Source organism: Zalophus californianus, chromosome 14 (genome assembly GCF_009762305.2).
Source record: "Zalophus californianus isolate mZalCal1 chromosome 14, mZalCal1.pri.v2, whole genome shotgun sequence".
Taxonomy (NCBI): Eukaryota; Metazoa; Chordata; class Mammalia; order Carnivora; family Otariidae; genus Zalophus; species Zalophus californianus.
In genome coordinates, this window is record NC_045608.1 from 30,665,280 (window position 1) to 30,683,106 (window position 17,827).

A 17,827-nucleotide genomic window follows, 5' to 3' on the forward strand; every position below is an offset into this window, starting at 1 on the left:
ACACAGCAACAAGCACGAGGAGCTACTGGTACAGGCAACCACAGGATGAATCTCAAAAACATGTTCAAGAGTTGGAAGCTACACAGAAATATGTATGATTCCATTCATATGAAATGTAGCAACAGACAAAACTAAACTATGATGATACAAATCAGAAAGTGGGTGGCAGGGTAGGGGTGGGGAAGGAGGAGAATTGACTTGAAAAAGGCAAAGGATTGTTAATGGAGGGACATGTATGTTCTATATATTTTAGGTGGTGGTATTTAAATAGGTGTATGTAAGTGTCAGAAACCCATTGAATGAAACCCCTAAGATCTGTGTATTTTACTGTATGTTAATTATACATCAGTAAAAATAAAATATAACAATGCATACTGTGAAATCCTAAAACTGGGTTAGGAGTGGGCCAAAAATCTGACAGTAAGCACGCTAGTAGGCTAAACCACACCCCCAAATGATTCATGGATTAATCTACATACCAGAGACTGACAGATCTCAATTTATATTTGCTTTGGTGGCTACGGCAGCAAAACATGTATGCTGAGTAACTCAGCAACACTCTCATTTCATCTTCCCCTGCGATTTTAATTCAGAGCACACTTACCCTCTTCTAAATTGGCCTTTTCTCATTAAGTCCTGTTGTTTTGCCCCACACTAAGAAGTGGGGTTGCAGGTGCCTGGCTAGCTTACGCGTGTAGAGTAAGCTTACTGATTCCATGGTCACTTTAGAAAGGTTAAATATGACACCCTCATTCAAAATATCTGAACTTATACCAAGTTCATGAGAAACTTTAGTATCCCCCTAAGGTCTATGCCCTATACATAACAGATAAGTATATTTTCTTAGAAGGACAAAAAAAAAATCAGGTGGGTCCAAGAGTAAGACCAGCCAGCCAGCATTCTGTCTCTGACCAAGGGCAATGTGATGGAAAAAATAATAATGTAAGGCTTTATATACGAGTACTTTCATTTTTATTAAATGCCTTCATATACAACTAAAAAATATCAAAACCACAGAAAACAAGATGAAATTGGAAGTACGCAGGGGGAAAGAGACATTGCAGAAAACACTGTAAGGAATGCAGAGATAAAAAATGTGAAATGCAAATAAAATGAAACAAATTAAGAAAGAGGCAGATCATTGCAGTGATGGTCAAATTTTGTATCTCTGATTGTGGTGGTGGTTACATGAATTCACACCTGTGATAAAATGACACTGAATTCTACCCACATATTCACTGTTCCCATGACAAGTTTCTGGTGATGAAACCATGCTAAAATTATGAGAGATGTAGCCACTAGGGGAAAATGGGTGGTATCTTTGTGATCTATAATTTTTCCAAAATAATAAGTTCTTAAAGGATTAAAGAGAAAATAAATGCAGACGTCAAGCAAAATGGATCCCACATATATATCACTAGAGTTCTGGGGGCAGTAAAGGGCTGCAGCAAATTTTCCTTAAATAAATAAATGCCTGAATTCACATATTAAGGGTATACTGTATGATGCGACAAAATAACCACGAAGAGTCAACATAGAGATATAGCCTAATAAAATTAAACTAGACTTGAAAGAGAGCATCTTTGGCATAAGCTTACAAAAAGATCAAGTCAATTCGGAGGCAGAAAGAATTGGGATGCCTCAGATTTCCCTCCTTCATTCCACAGACACAGTAAAGCAATCCCTACAAAAGACTTAAGGGAGGAAAGCATAAACCGAAGATTTTAAACAAAGCCACGCTATGCTTTCATTACAAAAGCCACAGGTTAACTGTGGAACATGAGCCTAGCGAGCACTGTTCCCTCTGTCCTCTGAGCAAACTACCACAGGACATACTTCAGTCAGTCGAGAGACAGGAAACACCTGATGGCTAGAAAAGAACATATTTATCATGGAACACTACATCAAAAACTAATGATGTAATGTATGGTGACTGACATAACATAATAAAATAAAAAATAAATAAATAAGAATATATTTAACTACAGAATAAAAACTAAACAAGTGTAGGATATGGTGATGAATCAAAATGCAAATGAAATGCCAATGCAGAAATTATGTAACTAAAAAAGAAAAAAGTAGAAAGGGAAAGAACATGAGAATAAGCTCTTATGGGTTGAGCCGTGTTTCCAAAAAAACATATGTTAAAGTATTAACCCCCAATACTTCAGAATGTGACCTTATTGGGAAATGGGGTCACTGCAGATGTAATTAGTTAAAATAAGGTCATAGTGGAATAGGCTGGACCCTTAATCCAAAGTGAATGCAGAGGCAGAGATTAGAGTAATTCATCTACAAACCAATGGACGCCTATGACTACCAGAAGCTGAAAGAGGTAAGGAAGAATCCTCCCCTAAAAGCTTCAGTTTAAAGATTTTTTTATTTGTAAGTAATCTCTACACCCAAGGGGCTCGAACTCACAACCCCAAGATCAAGAGTTACATGCTCTACCAACTGAGCCAGCCAGGCGCCCCCTCCCCTAAAAAGCTTCAGAGAGAACATGGCCCTGAACTTCTAGCCTACAGAGTATGAGGCAATACCTTTCTGTTGTTTTACGCCACCCAGTTTGTGACACTTTGTTATGGAAGCCATGGGAAACTAACACAGTTAGTTAGAACATCATTTAAAAGCTGGCACAACAAATGTCAGAAGCAGAAGCACATTTAACGGTACAAAGATAAACACTCAGATGGCTTTACAGACAAATATTAGAGGGGAGATAAAGGAGAAAAATCAGTAGATGACATCTATCATGACAAGTCAAGGCCAGATGACCTTCAAATTTGGTAGAGCTGGATGACTTCTAACGTTTTATAAACATGAGCCGTTAAATAAGAGGTGGCTGTGTATATGAAAAAGTGTTTCAAGATGAGGTATGGAAGAGTCACTGAAACAGGAAAGAATTTAAGCCCTCTACTAATTGTTAACTCTAGCTTACCCATACCATTTCAGATGAATATGCAAAACTCCAATGGCAGCCAGGAAATACCTAATAGATAACTTTGAAATCAGATATAATTTCAACCTGTTTCAAAATACTGAACATTTTTAAGAATTTCACTGTTTAGGTAAGTTTTTCTGTTTATTAAAATTCTTCAATAGAGACACATATAAAAGATATTTTATACAGCCATAAAAGGGGCAACTAGGTAGCTCAGTCAGTTAGACGTCCAACTCCGGATTTCGGCTCAGGTCATGATATCAGGGTTGTGAGACTGAGCCCCAAATCAGGCTCTGCACTGGATGTGGAGCCTGCTTAAGATTCTCTCTCCCTCCCTGCTTTCTAAAAAAAAAAAAAGCCATAAAAGACAATATTCATAAATTTTAATAATAAACTTTTTGTATGGCAAAAAAAATACAAGCAAAGCAAAAAGAAAAAAAAATGCTTCTACAGACTAAATAACTCATATCACAAAGGGCTATTCATTCTGCCTAATACATCAAGGGCTCCTAGAAATGGAGACAAAAAGACTAAAAATCCATGAGAAAAATGTGCAACAATATTTCATAGCGAAGGAAATACAAATATAGAGGAATAGATGCTCGTTATCACTCCTAAAAAATAGGAATTAAAGTTATACTGAGATACTATTTCTTTCACCTATCAAAATGTCAACCATCAAAAAGTTTTATAAATATTCTGTTGATGAGGCTGTGGGAAAACAGGCTCTCTCTGAAATTGTTGGTGGGATAATTAAACCAGTACCACCTCTATGACATGGTTGTACTAATTTAAATAGGTACATGAAGGCAAATACTCTGATCCAAAAATCTCATTTCTGGGAACTTATCCTATAGATCTATTTCACATGACCAAAGTGACTATAATGCAAATGAAGCTGTAATAAGTAACTTTATAGAGCAAAATATAAGAAGTGTGTAAAGGACTCTATATTGAGTATAAAAAAGGATGACATAAGAATATATATTCATATTTGGTTATGCATGCATAAAGAAACTCTAGACTACATCTAAGAAACTAATAACAGCAGTTCCCTGGTGAGGGGATTGGGGAACTAGGCAGAAAAGGAACACGGTAATGCAGGGAAATACACACAGGCACATGAGTGCATATACACATATAGACATATGTATACATTTCATATACACACATATATACATTTATAAATACACATATAAACATTTCATAAAGCATAAGTTTAGACTGTTCAAAAGTTATACACACACATATATCTATATACATACTTTTTGACTAATGCAAATTATGGCATTTTTGAAAAATTACATTTTAAAAAGTTCTTATAACTTGAGTTAAAACCTATGAAGTATTAGGATTCTTCTAACCCTTGAAAAAGTATTTACCAATCTCATTAGCATTAAAAAATCAAATTAATACAAGATAAAAAAATATCCAAACCTTTAAGCTATTTAAAATATTGGTAAGAAAACAGTGAGATGGATACTCTCATCATACACTGATGGTAAGAACTCAAGTCTTTAAGACTTATTTAGAAAATAATTTGCTAATAATTTCCTGAGTTGGGAATTTCACTTCTACTTATCTATCCTTAGGAAATAGTCAAAACACAGAAAAAAAATTTTATAGGCAAAGTTGTTCATCTCAGTATCATTAAAATGGCAAAACAAAAAATAAAATGACAAAATATAGTAAAATATAGTATCTCCCATTATCCACCAGAGGCATCAAATAATCCATGGCTGATTCACTGTGCAGACTAATTTTCTCTTAAATACAAAGAATCATTATAATAAGTGAGAACAGCAAAGTATAAAACTTGCACAGAAAAATGGCTTGAAACAAATTCACAAAATATTTACAATGGTTACCTTTGAGAAATGAACCTATAAATGATTATTTTTCTTTACACTTTTTCCAATTTTCTTATACAACACATATTTTTATTATTAAAGAAAAAGAAAAAAAAAAAAAAAGGTAAGCACCTACCCTGATAAACTTGTTCCAGAAATTTCACTAGGAGAAGAATGACTCAGTGGAGAAGAGGAAGGTCTGAAGCTATCCTGGTCATCCTCTGAGCCATGTCCACCATGCTCAGGAGAGTGATTTTTCAAATCTATCAGAAAGGTGTTATTTTTCAATGAGAACAACAACAAAAATCACTTGTAATTTTGTGAATGTGACCAATTACTTCAACACTTACCAACGTTTTTAGGCGTAATTATGGAATGTTTTCCAAAAGTCACATGTTTTTCACCATTGCTTGCTTCACTAACACACTCATTTTGCCTCTGATTTTCTCTATTATTTGTTATTTCTTCACACTCTCCTAACAGCCAAACAGATGCTATCCTGGGGTTCCTTACTAATGAATAACTATTAGATGTTGGAGTGGATACTGAGGTGGCTGTTTTGCAGTTACTAATATCTGGTAATTTGTTGTCAATAGGATACGTCTTCACATCAACAATTGTACTTTCATTCTCTTTTCTATTTGTAAGAATTGAATTTGGACAGTTTGTTCTAAATGATTCTTGATTCTTGCTCTCTCCATTTTCACCATAAAAAGTAAATGCTGTATTTTCTTCTGGTTCCCTTATACTTATACTAGCAGCACCTAAGTCCACTGTATGGCTGTCTCGTGTAAACTGTTTTGGCAAAGATAAATCCCACCGATCAGATGTAGCAGCTCTTGAAAAGTTTTCCAGTCCACCTTCATATCTATTGACTTCTGTTTTTTTAAGGTATTTCTCCATATCAAACATGCTGGATCCATTATTTTTTTCTGTATCATTAGGCAAGAAATGAGGCACAGTGGAATAGTCCTTTTGTTTATTATCTTCCTGAAAAGTCTTCTCTCTGGTTTTATTTGAAAGTGCCTTGATCATGGCAGCAAGTTGGGAAGGATCAGTACTTAGTGATGCATCTGCAATGGCTGAAGCAATGGTGCTTATCCTAAGTACAGAATCACCATCAGTAGGTGGCTTGCTTTTGTATCTTCGGGGTTTGCTACTCATGAAGAAACTGTCCTAGAAAGGAGAAAAATTCACATCAGATAAATTTATCTCAGTTTCATGGACATGTACATATTAGTTTAATCTTTAGATGTTACATAAAATTTAACAGCAGCTAGAAATTAATGGTATACCAATTAAATGCCCTAATTAAAAAAAAGACAGTTGTTATCAACTTTAATTACAGAGTACTGGGTTACTCACAAAATTGGATTATCAATTATTTTTTAAAAAATCTTCAGGAGTTAAAGAGATGCTAAGGAGGTGTCAAAACTGAACCAGACAGTAATTTAAAACAAAACATTAAGATACTGGGATTGAGAAACCATTGAGCCACTGTAATTCCAAATATAATCCTTGGTAATTTCATTCAGTTGTTAGAAATGAGGAACACCAGTAGTGTCAGATCACTTTGATCCAGGTACTGGGATTGAGCTGATTGGAGCTGGCCCTCAGTCCTTATGAGGGCCAGCCTAATTTTGGTTTGCCTTTTATCCTAGGGTGTGTAACCCTTTGTGGTCTCATCCTAAAGCACAGTTGTTTACCACGGCTACTCCCTACCTCTCATCATTGGTAGGCACTGAATTCTGTTTTTATACCCTCACTCCCATAAGAACAACTTTGTTGAGTTTCTTCTTAAAATCTTATCCACAGCATCTTCTTGAAGCGTCAGGTATCCACAGGGAAGAGCATTCTCAGTACTGGGATTCTTTCTTCTCTTGGATTTTGGCCCAATAGTTTTTTGCTCCTTTTTTAGCTCTCCAGTACCTTCTAAGAGATGCTTCTGGATATGTTATCCAGTTCTAACTGTTGTCAGGCAAAGTTGGTTTGCATTGCTTAGTCTGCTATTACCGGAGACCGAAGTCTTAACTTGCATTTTTTAATATTAAATAGGTTTATGTTTCTTTGCTGTTGGTTCCATTTCAGTTATTTACCCATGGTTCCTATTTATATCTTGCTAGTGTTCCTCATTCATGTCAGAAGCAAACATAAATCCTGTCTGGAAGATTAAATCTCCCATGGCCTCAAATTATTTCAGTGACTTTTCCTATAAAAGGTTAAAAGCAAAACAGAAAAAGATCTAACATGCAAACACTCAATAAACAAGAAAGAAAGAAAGCTGGTGCTACCTATGTTAATATCAGACTAGACTTAAGGCATAAAGCATAACTGCAAACAAAGGCAGTCATACACAATGACAGAAGGTCTGATTCACCAGAGAGAACAATTCTAATTTGTATGTACCTAAAAACACAGCTTCAAAATTTTTAAAGCAAATACTGCCAGACTCACAGTGAATAACAGACACATCCATAATCATAGTGAGATTTTAATATCTAAAGTAACTGAAAGAACAAGTACAATAATTTTAAGGATAGTTTCATTACTATGATTTAATAAAATTTACCTAAATAAAATATACAGAAGAGAGCAACCAAAGATCACACCACAGACATTCCTGTTATGTGCACAGAAAATATGTTCAAAAATGGAACAAATGCTGAGCCATATATCACGTTTCAGCAAATTTCAAAGGCCTAGAATCAATATTTTAAAATCTGGAAAACCCCTAAATGTTTGGAAATTGCGCAATACACTTGCAAAACAAAATGGACCAGAGAAATTAGAACACACATTAAATGGAGTAATAAAGACACAGTATGACATATCAAAACATATCTGATGTAAAAAATAGTACGGATGCAACAAAATCCCTGCTTTCAGGGAAATTTATACCATTAGATGTTTATGTAAGAAAAGCAGAAAGGCAGAAAAATTAAGCTAAACATTCATCTCCAGAAGTTAGAAAAACAAGTTAAATCCCCAGAAAATACAAGGAAGGAAATAAAGACCAAAAAATCTGAATAGAAAACAGAGAATAAAATTAATGAATAAAACTGAGAAATACCTGGTAAGAATGACTAAGAAAAAACAGAGGGAAAAGAGCCAATATATATAACAAAGAAGACATTCCTTAAGAACCTAAAATATTAATCACAAGAGGATATTATGGTCAATATTTGTCAATTTATATGGAGTGATATATTTTCAAGTTTAGATGAAAGGTTATAATTCCTAGGAAACTACAATTTACTAAAACTGACACAAGTTTTAAAGATCAGAATAGTCCTGTAACTATTAAAGAAACTGAGGGGCACCTGGGTGGCTCAGTCGGTTAAGTGTCTGACTTCAGGTCAGGTCATGATCTTGGGGTCCTGGGATTGAGCCCCGCATCAGGGTCCATGCTCAGTAGGGAGTCTGCTTGTTCCTCTCCCTTTCCCTCTGCCCTTCACCCCGCTCATGCACTTGTGCGTACTCTCTCTCTCAAATTAATAAAATCTTTAAAAAAAATTGAATAAGCAATTAAAAAGTATTAAAGAAAATTCCAGACTCTGAGGATTTCACCAATGTACTCTACCAAAATCTAACCGCACCAATCTTAAAAAAAATAAATAAAAACAACAGCACCATTCTTATACTCTTTCAGAAAAATAGAAGAAAATGAGACGATCAAAACCTTGATACTGAAATCAAAAAGGCATTCTGCTCACTCACACAGACATAACATTCTAAATAGACCATAAGCAAACCAAATCCAATGATCTATAAAAAGGATAGGTATATTCCAAGTACAGAAGAACAGAATATTCAAAAACTATTTCTTGTGATTCCCCACATTACCAGAAAAAAAGAAAGCTGATGCTTGACGGACACAATAAAGCATTTGACAAGATTCAACCACCTTACAAGTTAAAACAAAACAAAGTAGCAGACAAGTATCAGAAGGGAATTTTTAAAATGATGATAAATAAAAACCTACAGCACACATCTAATTTATTTTTTTCTTCCAAATTTAAAATTCTAGTTAGTTAACATACAGTACAATATTGGTTTCAGGAGTAGAATGCAGTAATTCAGCACTTACATATAACACCCAGTGCTCATCATAACAAGTGCCCTCCTTAATGCCCATCATCCATTTAGCCCATCCCCAACCCACCTCCCTCCAGCAACCCCCAGCTTATTCTCTATAGTTAAGAGACTCTTATGTTTTGCCTCTTTTTTCCCCCATGTTCATCTGTTTTGTGTCTTAAATTCTAATATGAGTAAAATCACAGGGTGTTTGTCTTTCTCTGATTTATTTTGCTTAGCACAATACACGCTAGCTCTGTTCACATTGTTGTAAATGGCAAAATTTCATTCTTTCTGATGGCTGAGTAATGTTCTATTTTATATGTATGTCACATCTTCTTTATCCATTCATCAGTCAGTGGACACTTGGGCTCTTTCCATAGTTTGGCTATTGTTGATAATGCTGCTAGAAACATTGGGGTGCGGGGCGCCTGGGTGGCTCAGTCGTTAAGCGTCTGCCTTCGGCTCGGGTCATGATCCCTGGGTCCTGGGATCGAGCCCCGCATCGGGCTCCCTGCTTGGCGGGAAGCCTGCTTCTCCCTCTCCCACTCCCTCTGCTTGTGTTGCCTCTCTCGCGGTCTCTCTCTCTCTGTCAAATAAATAAACAAAATCTTTAAAAAAAAAAAAAAAGAAACATTGGGGTGCATGTGCCCCTTTGAACCTGTATTTTTGTATCCTTTGGGTACATACCTAGTAGTGCAATTGCTGGGTCATAGGGTAGTTCTATTTTTAACTTTCTGAAGAACTTCTACTGTCTTCCAGAGTGGCTGCACCAGTTTGCATTCCCACCAACAGTGTAAGAGGGTTCCCCTTTCTCTGCATCCCTGCCAACATCTGTTGTCTCCTTTGTTTTTAGTTTTAGCTGTTCTGACAGGTGTGAGGTGGTATCTCATCTTGGTTTTGATTTGTATTTCCCTGATGATGAGTGATACTGAGCATCTTTTCATGTGTCTGTTAGCCATCTGGATGGCTTCTTTGGAAAAAAGTCTATTCATGTCTTCTGCCCATTTCTTAACTGGATTATCTGGTTTTGGGGTGTTGAGCTTGATAGTTCTTTACAGATTTTGGATACTAGCCCTTTATCAGGTACGCCGTTTGCAAAATCTTCTCCCATTCTGTAGGCTGCCTTTTAGTTTTGTTGATTGTTTCCTTTGCTGTACAAAAGCTCTCTATCTTGATGAAGTCCCAATAGTTCATTTTTGCTTTTGTTTCCCTTGCCTCAGGTGATGTGTCTAGTGAGAAGCTGCTACGGCTGAGGTTGGAGATGTTGCTGCCTATGTTCTCCTCTAGGAGTTTGATGGTTTCCTGTCTCACATTTAGGTCTTTCATCCAACTTGAATTTATCTTTGCGTGTGGTGTAAGGAAGTGGTCCACTTTCATTTTTCTGCGTGTTGCTCTCCAGTTTTCCCAACACCATTTGTTGAAGAGACTGTCTTTTTTCCATTGGATATTCTTTCCTCCTTTGTCAAATATTAGTTGGCCACAGAGTAGCACACATCCAATTTAAAAATAAAATACTGAACCATGAGAGATGATGGACTCTGAAAAACAAACTGAGGGTTCTAGAGGGGAGGGGGGTAGGGGGATGGGTTAGCCTGGTGATGGGTATTGAGGAGGGCACGTTCTGCATGGAGCACTGGGTGTTATGAACAAACAATGAATCATGGAACACTGCACCAAAAACTAATGATGTAATATATGGTGAGTAACATAACAATAAAAAAATTAAAAAAAAATAAAAAATAAAAATAAAATACTGAAGAGCTTTCCCACCCTGTCAGGGAAATCCAACATCATTCCTTCTCTTCAACACTGCTCTGAGGTGTAATAAGGTAGGCCAGTCAAAGAAACTGAAGGTATCAAAATCAGAAAGGAACAAAACTATTGTTATTCTCACAAGATAAAACTGCATATATAGAAAAATCCAAAGAACCTACAGATAATTATTAGAGTTAATAATAAATTTAGCATGGTTGCTATATATAAGTTGAGTATTTAAAAAAACATGTATTTCTGTTTGGCCAAAAAAAGAAAGAGTGAAGCTAAGAAAGGTAGTATTAAGCAATCTACAAAAGATGTGCATAATCTCTGCACACACACAAAAAAATCATAAAATACAGAGAAAAATTATAACCTAAGTGGAAGGATATGTAATTTTCATGAATTACAAGATTCAGAATTATAAAGGTGTCAATTTTTTTTTTTTAAGATTTTATTTATTAGGGAGAGAGAGAGAAAGCACAAGCAGGGGGAGTGGCAGGCAGAGGGAGAAGCAGGCTCCTCGCTGAGCAGGGAGCCCAATGTGGAACTCGATCCCAGGACCCTGAGATCATGACCTGAGCCGAAGGTAGATGCTTAACCGACTGAGCCACCCAGGCGTCTCTAGAGGTGTCAATTTGACTGTTCTAAAGATTAAATGGAACACCAGTTAAAAGCCCAACAGTGCTACTGGTTGGTTTGCTGAAGGCGGCAATCTGATTTTAAAACATATGTGGAGGCCTCGCTGCCATCATGAACGACACAGTAACTATCCGGACCAGAGAGTTCATGACTAACCAACTACTTCAGCGGAAACAGATGGTCAGTGATGTTCTTCACCCTAGAAAGGCAATGGTACCTGAGACAGAAATTCGGGAAAAACTAGCCAAAATGTACAAGACCACACCAGATGTCATATTTGTGTTTGGATCCAGAACCCACTTTGGTGGTGGCAAGACAACCGGCTTTGGCATGATTTATGATTCCTTGGATTATGCAAAGAAAAATGAACCCAAACACAGACTTGCAAGACATGGCCTGTATGAGAAGTAAAAGACATCAAGAAAAGAGCGAAAGGAACGCAAGAACAGAATGAAGAAAGTCAGGGGGACTGCAAAAGCCAACGATGGTGCTGACAAAAAGTGAGCTGGAGATTGGACAACAGAAGGAGTAAAGATGCTGCAGTGGCTTTATCTGTGGTGGTTGTGCAGATTTTTCATGAGAGGATCAATAAAATAAGAATGTTAAAAAAATAAAATAAAATAAAACATATGTGGAAATGCAAAGGGCCAAGAATAGTCAAGATACTTTACAAGAAAAATAAGGTAACAAGACTTATAAAGCCACAGTGTCATATTGACATAAGATAGACCCCAAATGTCCAATGGACATGTCTAATGGGCATAGCAAATGCAGGGTATTCATATAATAGAATACTATATATAGTAATGAAAATAAGCTGCTTTTATACTTAACATAGTTGCATCTAGTAAACACAAGTGAAAAAAATCAAAGAGAAAGAATACATGAAAAAATCAAAGAGAAAGAATACATGGTACATGATTTCTTGTAAATAAAATTCAAAAACAGGCAAAATTAATAGTGGTTAGGAGGAGTAGTGCTCAGAAGGGGCAAAAAAAAAATGGTTTCTGAGCTGCTAGTGGTGTTCTCTTTCTTGATCTGGGGGTGTACACAGGTAAGCTGTGGTAACTCACTGACAGCAAGTTTGTTTTATAAATAAATTTATGTATGCTTATTATGTTTAGTATGTATGTACTTAGCATGTATATTTATTATATGTTGATTAAAGTGTTTCTGAAAACTTAAGGACATTTATAATAAAACTGAATCCAAAAAAAACAACCAATGTTATACTACATACATTTTTCACGTGACTTTATGTTGATCTTATACAAGAACTATGACCATGCAGTTTTAGTTTTTCTCTATGGAAAGCTCAAGATACCTCTGTTTTGCAGTTATTGGCAGTTAATGTCACATCACTTTCATCCACTTGTGAAATACTCTCCAGTTCTTCAGCCTGAAGTGTAGCTGATCCTTCATTTAGCTGTGCTTTTAAGTCTCCTGCAGAAAATATACAATAATTCAACTTACATCTATACACTGTCTCACAGAAACAATCTGTAGGATAAGGACCACTCAACATGATTAATTGCCAAGGAAGAGTCTTTGTACCTCAATTAAAAGTCATCTTCACAAAAACGATTTAAATGTACGGTCACTAGGACAAAGGATCAGGGTGCTGTTAATTTGATTTCGCCAAGGTTAAACTTTGAAGAAGATTGTGGATTTTAATCTCTCCCTTTCAAATACTGACAAACTCATTTAATATTTTCAGCTTTAAACATTTCACAAATATACAATAAGCTGATTTCAAAAATTAGTACTTCTTGGGGCACTTGGGTGGCTCAGTTCATTGAGCGCCCGACTCTTGGCTTCAGCTCAGGTTGTTATCTCAGGGTTGTGAGATCAAGCCCTGTGTCAGGCTCCCGACTGAGTGTGGGCCCTGCTTGAGATTCTCTCTCTCCCCCTCTCTCTCTGCCCCTCCCACTGCTCACGCATGCACGCTCTCTAAAAATAAAAATAAAAATGAGTCTCTCTTTACAATAACAGAAAATCAACTAATTTTATATATAGCTTCTTTATTCCAACTCCTCTACTAGATACAGGCTTTTTAAGGACTGGAGCATATCTTGTACAATTTTATAATATGTAGCACCAGGCACTGTACTAACAAAAAGTAGCTGTTCAATAATTGTATGTTATTATCAAGAAAGTCTGATTTTAATATTTATCATAGAGGGGCGCCTGGTTGGCTCAGTTGGTTAAGCATCCAACTCTTGATTTTGGCTCAGGTCATGATCTCGAGGTTGTAAGATCAAGCCCCGCATCAGGCTCCACGCTCAGCAGGGAGTCTGCTGGAGATTCTTTCTCCTTCTACTCCCTCACCAGCCCCCTCTCTAAGATAAATAAATAAATCTTAAAAAAAAATTTATCATGGATATTTATCATACTTAGACTATCATAGTCAAAATCTCAAAATACCTTTTAAACCAAAAGTCTATATACCTAAATATAATAATAACTACAGTTCACTAACTCAGTAGTTCAACAGGCCAAAATTAACTAGCCCATTTGAACAAATTATATTTACTTTGGTTTTTTACAAAATGATTTAGGTGGATTTTGGCATCTTGTTTCCACTTTCAACTAAAAAGGCAATGTGGGTTATAGAAGAAGAATATCCGTAATACTGAAAAAAGTTCAAAGCAATATATACATTTTCACTCATAAGAAAATGATCATATAACCACTAACTTATAGGTAAAAAAAAGGTTACTAAAAACTCCTCATTTAATCCATTACCTGAAAATGTATCATGGTTAAGATGAGCCATTTCTTTTTCCAAATTACTTCTTGATACATCAGATTTTCTTATGAGAGCAACAGGTTCTCTCTTCTCTGGTGATCTAATAAAATAACCAAATGATGGCTACAAAATAAACGTGAATTATTTCCTTAATTTTTAACTGCTCTGAGAAATTCTAGACTATTTTATCTTACTATGGGTAACCTAGCTAAATCAACAAAATAATTGTTCTTTTCATTTAAACTCAAATAACTAGAGATGAACTTTAAAAGTCTAGTTTTATTTCCTTACAACTATATTCAATCATCAAAACTAATACTGTCAAATAAGCTGCTCTTACTAAGAAATCCAAATTCAAACCACCTAGAAAAGACATTTTGTTCCTTCAGTAATTATTACTGAGCAGCTAGTGTGTCAGCACTGTTAATCATCAGTGTGACATATCAATGAGAAAAAAGATAAAATGTCCTGCCTTCTTAAAACTTACAAGTATAAGGATATTTATTGTATATAATACATCCTCAAAAATCTGTATTAAGATTCGGTATGTATGGAGCACTTGGATGAAAGTGTTAAGGAGCAGGGAATTCTCATTTGTCTTTCCTATACAACTTTGACATGATAGACCTGAAATGTAAATTTATTAAATGCACTCAATTTTCGATAGATCTTCACCTGGGAATTTCTTCCCTTGATCCAGCAACTTGAATGCAAGTAACATTTCATAACTAAAACCAAAACAGAAATTCTAAATGATAGATCTATTTTTCCATGATCCACTGCTTTCTTTGTTGAGTAAGGAATTAAGTTCTTCTTCAACTTCTCTCATAATGTCAAAACCCCAATCAATCCAGGCAGGAAAATCTGTCTCGCCAAAGCACTTATTTTCATTGTTTAATTCACTGCACAGACAGGAATGTATAGGGATAGGATGTGTCAGGGAACCCCAACATCATCACTTCTCTTCAACACTGCTCTGAGGTGTTATCAGATAGACAAGTCAGAGAAATGGAAGGAATCAAAATCAGTTCAGTTTCAAATTTATGTTCTGTATATTGACTTTGAGTTCTAACACCATGGCTATTATTTCAAATTATATTTAGTGAAATCCAGTTTTAATACCACTCCCTCCAGTAATCCAACTCCCTATATGGAATTTATCAAGCCTTATGACTCTACCTCCAAAAGAAATCTTGAATCCTTGATTTTTTTCTGTGTCTGTACTATCATTCTAGACTCTGGCCTTCACCACATCTCTTCCCATGTACTAAGCCTCTGCCTGCTGCTATTCCTCTTTTTGGTTCACTGCCCCTCTCCACCCAGGTTCCATATACAGTAGCATCATGTCACACATGGAGATGGGGCCGGCACCACGACAAAGTTGCTCCCTGCCTCCAAGCACTTCTTCCCAATTAATTTCAGATGAACCCAAGTCCTACAAAGACCCCTCATGATCTGGTCCTGGTCTTCTTCTACCATTGAACCATCCTACCCTCTCTCCCTCCCTCCATTTACATTAGCTCCCCTGGCCTGGTTTCTGTTCCTCAATATGCCACTCTAGTTTCTACCTCCAAGCCTCCACATAGATGGTCCCTTTTTGCTGGGAACACTCTGCCTCCAGATCTTTTGGCAGCCTCCTCCTTCCCATCATTTAGGTCCCAGTTCAATGCCATCTTCTCAGAGGTCGCCCTGATCACCACAGCTAAAGCAACTCCTCACCATTCTTCATAGAACTTACTACTTACTTGCTTACATTTTCACATTTTTACATGTGTTGCAACTTATTGCTTACATTTTCACATTTTTACATGTGTTGCAACTTATTAAACCAAAAAACTTTCCTATATTTCAAAACATGTTTTCAGATAAGAGGTTAAAAAAGTCAATCTTTGAATTCCTCCCATCAACCAATGATAGAACAATAGCAATATCAATAACAGGTATTGAATACTTGTTGCAAGTTATTCTTGGTTGTTAAATGCTTTGTGTGTCTCATCACACTTAATTCTTATGAAACCCTGTAAAATAGCACCCCATTTTAAAAATTGGAAAATTAAGGCATAGATGAGTTAAATAAATTGTTCCATGTCACAGAGTTAGTTAAAAGATAGAACTAGGACTGGAGTCAGGGTCTGACCAACCATAAAACCTAAGCTGTCTACCACAATTCTATCATGTCCCTATTCTGTCCCTGCTATAAAGATACTATGCTGTAGCTAATACCACCATAACATTCAAAATATAAGGGTTGGTGAATTCAACCACTTCTAGCACATATTATACTTACTCTTTTCACATTGTAACCACCACCAAGGCAACCAAGAGCTTCAGATCTTTGAGCAAAGAACTCTCCTAAAGATAGGCGTAAATAATTGGCATCATCTTTGTCCAAATCTGATGTGCTAAGTGATTTCCTCAACAAACTATAATTAATTGAAGTTCCCCAAGACGTATCCCCTAGAGCAGCTGAAGTGTTCTGGGCATCTATATTTTCTTCCTAGAGAGAAAGTTATTGTTTCATTTTATTTCCCCCAGCAAGGCTTCTTTCTGTTCTTCTAATAAGCAAAAATAAAAAAATTGAACTAAGAAAATTTAAACATTTTAATTTAAAAAAAATAGGACAAATTCAAGCTTAAGCAGCTAATAATAAGGTAATGAACATATTCAATTTGTTTAAATAGCATTACTTCATTTTAAAACATGGTTAAAAACTATGGAAAGATCTTTAAAGCCTACTAAGGTGATTCTAAGCGAATCTTTAAAGCCTGTTAAAAATTAAGGTGATTCTAAGCGAATCTTTAAAGCCTATTAAAAATAACTAGGCCAGTTATTCTTTAATTAATAATTGAGAGTAAGAATGCAAAAGCAATTGTGTAAACATGAGAAAACAAGATATAATTCTATACAAACTATGTATCTATCCAGAAAAAATACAGGTTAAAATTTTAACTTTGGTTAATGCCAATAAAATACAAACCTGCATAAATTGATGCTCTTTATTAAATTCTTCTTCATCTTGATTAATCAAATCCAGTGCTTCAGCTTAAAAAAGAATGTTTATATAATTAAATTATACTAATGCCTAATTAAAAACTAGCAGATATTTAAAACTTAGCTAGTTAGGAAAATGAAACACTAAAGAAAATAACTGAAAAAAGTATATGAAAGCTTTCATCATACAACCAATATATCAGTTTTAAGTACGTAAGTCTCTGGTTCTCAAACTTTTGGTAATGAACACTCTACTGTTACTGATTTCATCAGTTACTAATTTGTCCTAAGTTACTAAAGGGCGTTTACAATGTAAGCTTTTTATTTGTAAAAGATTCACATTAATTTTAGCTTTTGAAGATTTTGGCACAACTCATTTAAGGCACTCACCCATGAATACCTGTGAAATTTTATCTGGAACCATCACAACAGTAAGTCACTGTAAACTTGTGAACAGATCTGCTGGGGTACCCAACCACCTGTTTGCCCAGGCCTGTCTCAGTTTTAAAAAGGAAAGTCCCACATCCCAGCAAACCCCACAGCTTGGATAAACTAAAACAAATGGTTTTCCAACATCTGCCCTCAAAGTTCCTACCGAGCAACTCAGGTCACCTTAGGGAAATGAATGGGCCTGGATACCTTCAATCTCTAAGCCAAAGCCACAAACTAAAATGCCTCAGAGGCCAGAGGTGGTTGAGCAGAAAGGACCAGGTGTGACACAACAGGGAGTGGTGGGATAGTGGCAAACTAGAAAGCACATGATCCTGCTCAAGGCATTAGAATCAAAAAGAATTTTAAACATACTGACTAATCAGAAAGTCT

The 17,827-nt window shown here is 35.9% G+C and overlaps 1 protein-coding gene and 1 pseudogene across 13 annotated transcripts in view; one reads left to right on the forward strand and one right to left on the reverse strand.

Annotated features, from left to right (window-relative positions):
• The window catches only part of LOC113912299 (nucleoporin SEH1), a 175,844-nt gene that overhangs the window by 65,648 nt on the left and 92,369 nt on the right, over positions 1-17,827 (reverse strand). For 11 of the 13 annotated variants that reach the window (XR_003516796.2, XM_027575271.2, XM_027575270.2 and 8 more), the window contains 6 exons: positions 16,992-17,056; positions 16,302-16,511; positions 14,011-14,137; positions 12,590-12,708; positions 5,142-5,967; positions 4,928-5,054 (listed from right to left, as the gene is read on the reverse strand). Coding sequence is in view for 11 of the 13 variants with exons in the window: in XM_027575271.2 (XP_027431072.2) it covers positions 4,928-5,054; positions 5,142-5,967; positions 12,590-12,708; positions 14,011-14,137; positions 16,302-16,511; positions 16,992-17,056 (1,474 nt within the window). In the remaining 2 variants the exon portion in view is untranslated. Of the gene's footprint in view, positions 1-4,927; positions 5,055-5,141; positions 5,968-10,691; positions 10,716-12,589; positions 12,709-14,010; positions 14,138-16,301; positions 16,512-16,991; positions 17,057-17,827 lie in introns of those variants that run through there. The other 2 variants (XM_027575278.1, XR_003516797.1) reach the window with 2 other exon arrangements.
• Positions 11,362-11,769, forward strand: LOC113912300 (annotated as a pseudogene).